Source organism: Elephantulus edwardii, unplaced genomic scaffold (assembly GCF_000299155.1).
Source record: "Elephantulus edwardii isolate Elephantulus edwardi_28Jun2011 unplaced genomic scaffold, EleEdw1.0 scaffold00236, whole genome shotgun sequence".
In the NCBI taxonomy this organism is placed as follows: domain Eukaryota; kingdom Metazoa; phylum Chordata; class Mammalia; order Macroscelidea; family Macroscelididae; genus Elephantulus; species Elephantulus edwardii.
The window spans coordinates 2,466,948-2,471,517 of record NW_006399986.1 but is presented as its reverse complement, the minus strand read 5'-3'; the positions used below and the strand labels follow the sequence as shown (position 1 = coordinate 2,471,517).

The 4,570-nt window shown below is 46.9% G+C and overlaps 1 protein-coding gene across 1 annotated transcript in view; it reads right to left on the bottom strand.

Annotated features, from left to right (window-relative positions):
- LOC102862780 (seminal plasma protein BSP-30 kDa-like) overlaps positions 1 to 104 on the bottom strand; it is a 33,660-nt gene extending 33,556 nt beyond the window's left edge. Inside the window, exon 1 of the mRNA XM_006898714.1 lies at positions 8 to 104. Coding sequence (XP_006898776.1) covers positions 8 to 104 — 97 coding nt within the window. The remainder of the gene's footprint in view (positions 1 to 7) is intronic.
- Positions 105 to 4,570: the final 4,466 nt, after the last annotated feature.

Here is a 4,570-nt window from a genome sequence, read left to right as displayed (position 1 = left end):
AATTCACCAGTCAGGTGACGTTTCACGAACGTCGTTTTGCCAGTACCACCATCACCCACCAACACGAGTTTGAACTGGACTTGGGGTTCTCCTTGGGCGGCCATCGTGATGGTTCTTCCAGAAGCGTCTCTGGGCCCCGTCTGACTGAGGGATGGAAAGATGGCGGAAGCGCAATTCAAATGCCCGGAGACCTGATCATATAATTTTATGGGTGGGGGCATCAGGGAAATTGAAAGAATTTGTTCTTAACAACTATGAGATACCATCTCACCCCAGTAAGAATAGCAAAATTTAACAGAGCAGAAAACAACAAATGCTAGCAAGATTGTAGAGAAACTGGAACTCTTTCTTTTTTTTATTATTATTAAATTTTATTAGTTTCAATGAACACTCACAGGGATTCTGGGCATTCACTCCTTCATTGCCACAAGAAACTGGAACTCTTATTCACTGTTGGTGGGAGTATAAAACAGTGCAGCCACTATGGAAGACAGTATGGTGCTTTATCAAATAGAAATACCATTTGACCCAGCAATTCCACTACTGGGAATACACCCCAAAGAAACCATAAACATTGCGGCTTTGGGCCCCCCTTTTGCTGTGTTCCTCCCAATGACCATTAAGACTAGGGGCGGGGGCTGTCCAGTTAAGACCTTAATTTGGTTTTTGTTGAGACCGAGTCTTTCATTCAGAAGCACCAAATCAGGGGGGTCTGGGAACTTCTTCTGATAGAACTCTTCCAGCTGCTGTTGCTGCTCCTTGGTAAAGGTGCATTTCCGCTGGGTGGGGCTGGATGCCTCAAGGGCTGCAGAAGAGGACACTGAGTCAGACAAACACCCCAGGGGCCTGCCTGAAACTGGGTCTGATGTGCAGCCTTGGCTTCCATCTTCCAGCCTCCACCTCTTTTCACCTCATTCTCCACATCTCTGAAATGGGCATGATTTCATTAAGGGCTATTTAACAATGGGCAATTTCTGACTCTGGAAGTCTACTGAAGGGTCAGCTCGGGGTTGGTTCTAACTGGATGAGACACGCAATAACATAGAAAGGTGGAGGGTTGTTGGCAAAAGAGAAGAAATGACTCACTGCCCCACCCCCCACCCCACACTCTTTGATCCACACCCTACAAAACCCTGCCCCGCCCAGGACTCACTCTGGAAATTATTGCACCTCTCCATCTGCCCTCTTGTTCTTTTTTCTTGGGATTATGATTTTTTCAGGATTTTAACACTATGCTTCTGTGCCGGGTGCCCTACGAGCCCCGCTCTCCGGATGTGAAACCTTCCCCTTCAGCTCTGCAGCCTACAGGACTATCCAGCATCAATTCATCCTTTTATTACCCAGTAGCCCTGGGCAAGGCAACCATCAGGTGTTGGCTATCTGAGGTCAAGGGTGCCGGTCTACCCAGAAGCGCCTGGGAACAAAGGCCTGGCGCGAATGCCGCCACCGGAAACCTCACGGAGGACAGTGTCACTGACACACGAGGGGACAGCACGGGTTGGAGAAGAGTGGACACGGTGACAACTGGCTTCACTGTCTGAGGGAACAACAGGGCCCAAGAAGACAGCCTCAGTTCTCCATCCAGCGCTGAAGCAGCACAACGAGGTGAATGGAAACCATTAGACTCTTTCTAGGAAAAGGTCCTACCTGCTGAGCAATACTGGGCATGACACCTTCTCAACACAAGGCAACCTGCTCCTTGCTCCCCACTTTTTGCTCCCCTCCTCTATCCACGCCCCATCTTTGGCTGAACAACCCAGGAGGATCCTAGAAGCCTGCGTCTTCTAAATCCTTTTCTCCTCTACCTCCAAACACCCAAGGGTCTTGATTAGGAAGGGATGGGAGTTCAAGCCAGAGGGTAGACATAGGGTGCGTGTTGGAAGGTGTGAACCAGGTGAATCACATTCGTGAGTCTATTGGATAAATGAGAAGCCTGTTGGCTGGCTCCTGAGGAGAAATCACCAGTCCTTCACCTGAGCGTCTGCTAGTCTATCCCTTGGGCAAATCCAGGACAGAAACCCAGCCATCAGCAGGGCCGCGGGGTCCTAAGAGCTCCCTGTGCCCACATGTGGGGGGAAACTTCCAAAGTTAATAATAAGGGGAGAGACTGACCATGGGGACCGCTTGGGGAAGTTTCTGGGCTGTCAAACTAAAGGTGGTGCCTAATTCCAGCCTTGTCTTGGGGCCAGTAGGCATCATCATGATAGACTGATATTGTCAGTGATTTTTGTCTTACTGGGATCCACAATCACAATCCTTGGTATCAGCAATCAGGAGATCAGCAGATATTTAGCATTGGGAAAGTCTACTATCAGGGATCTCTCCAAATTCCTGAAGAGCAATGATATTATTTTAAAGACTAAGGTGTTCCTGATTCAAGCCATGGTCTTTCCAGGCAACAGCTATGCCTCTGAGAGCCTGAAAATGAATAGAACTGAGTGAAGAGGAATCGATGCCTTTGAGCTGTGTTGTTGCAATAGAGTCCTGAATAGTCCACGGACGGCCAAAAGAACAGGCACATAGGTCTTAGACAAAGCGTAATCAGATGGTTCCTTAGAGGCGCCAGATAAAGCTTTGTCTCACATACTGTGGGCGTGTTGCTAGATGAGGCAATTCCTTGGAAGAGGACATCAAGCTTGGAGAAGTGGAGGGTCTATGAAAGAGACCTCAACCCATCCTCAGCCAGATAGGTTGACACAGTGATTGCAGCAGTGGGATCAAGGGCACCATAAATGATGAGGATGAGGATGGCACAGCACAGGACAGGGTTCAGTGCTGTGTTGTGCATAGAGTCACTGAGCTGAGTACTCAAGGCCATTTTTTGTCTACACATCTTTTTTTCTTTTTTTAAATTTATTATTAATTTCAGTAAAAATGTACAGAGACTTTGGATTTCCATTCATTCATTGTTGCACTTCCCCCCCCAACCCCCCCCCACCTAGTACACTACCCTCTTGGAAAAGTAAACCAAAAATTCTTTCATCATTTTACTAACCCTCCCCCAGGTCCACTCCACCATGCAGCCTTTGTTCTGGACTCCTGTCATGACAATAATACCTAATCACATATTCCTTTTAAACAGTTCTCTCCCTCGTGTGTTTCAATGCAGTATACATTATTGAGCCCACCTTTCTCAGTCTCCCCCCAACCCCGATGTCAGTCCTGTTTTACAACAGTGGCACCATGCAGTATTTGTCCTTTTGTGATGGAGATACTTCACTCAGCGTAATGTCCTCCAGGGTCACCCATTTTGAATAATATTGAATGAGTTCCTTGTTTTTCAATGCAGCATAGTATTCCATTGTGTGAGTATATCACAGCTTCTCTATCCATTTCTTTGTTGGTGGGCACTTAGGTTGTTTCCAACCCCTTGCTATTGTGAACAAAGCCACAATAAACATGGTGTGCATATGTCTGCTTGGGTGGTGGTTATAGTCTCTTTGGGGTATATTCCCAGTAGTGGAATTGATGGGTCAAATGGTATCTCTATTTGCAACTTTTTGAGAAAGTGCCATACTGCCTTCCACAGTGGTTGCACCATTTTACACTCCCTCCAACAGTGAATTAAGGGTTCCAGTTTCTCCACAGTCTTGCCAGCATTGGTTGCTTGCTCAAGGCCATTTAAAAACAACAGCAGCAAAGTCCCAACGGAGGGTCCACTACAGGCAGATTCTCCCTGCATAAAAGCGAGTGCGTGTTAGAGTCAGAAGCTCTGATAGTGGAGCCAAAAGTCAATGGTTCAAATTACGCCAGATGCTCCAAGGAAGAATGATGGGACTGTGCCTTCCTTCAAAGAGTCACAGCCTCGAAAACCTACTGCAGAGTAACCAGGAGCTCGAACTAACTCAGTGTTCAGTGGAGCTGCTTGTGTTGTTGTTTGAAAGGGTCATGAGCGTCCCTGGTGGCTCTGTGGGCTAAGAATTCAGCTGCTTATGCACACCCACATTTATCGCGGCGTTGTTCACAACAGCAAAGAGTTGGAAACAACCTAAGTGCCCATCAACAAACGAATGGACAGAGAAGCTGTGGTATATTCACACAATGGAATACTACGCTGCCTTGAAAAACAAGGAACTCATGCAATATTATTCAAAATGGGTGACCCTGGAGGACACTATGCTGAGGGAAAGATCTCAGTCACAAAAGGACAAATGCTGCATAGTGCCACTGTTGTAAAACAGGACTGACATCAGGGTTAGGGGGACACTGAGAAAGATGGGTTCACTAATGTATACTGCGTTGAAACAGATGAGGGAGAGAACTGTTTAAAAGGGATATATGATTAGATATTATTGTCATGACAGGAGTCCAGAACGAAGGCTACATAGTGGAGTGGACTTGAGGGGAGGGACTGGGTAACAATGGAAGAATTTTTCTTTTACTTTTCAAAGAGAAGAGTGAACTAGGGGGAGAGAACTGGGCAGGGAGTGAAATATCCCAGTCACAAAAGGACAAATATTGCATGGTGCCACTGTTGTAGAACGGGACTGACCTTGGGGCTGCGGAGAGACTGAGTAAGATGGGTTCAATAATGTATACTGCACTGAAACAGAGGAGGGAGAAAACTGTT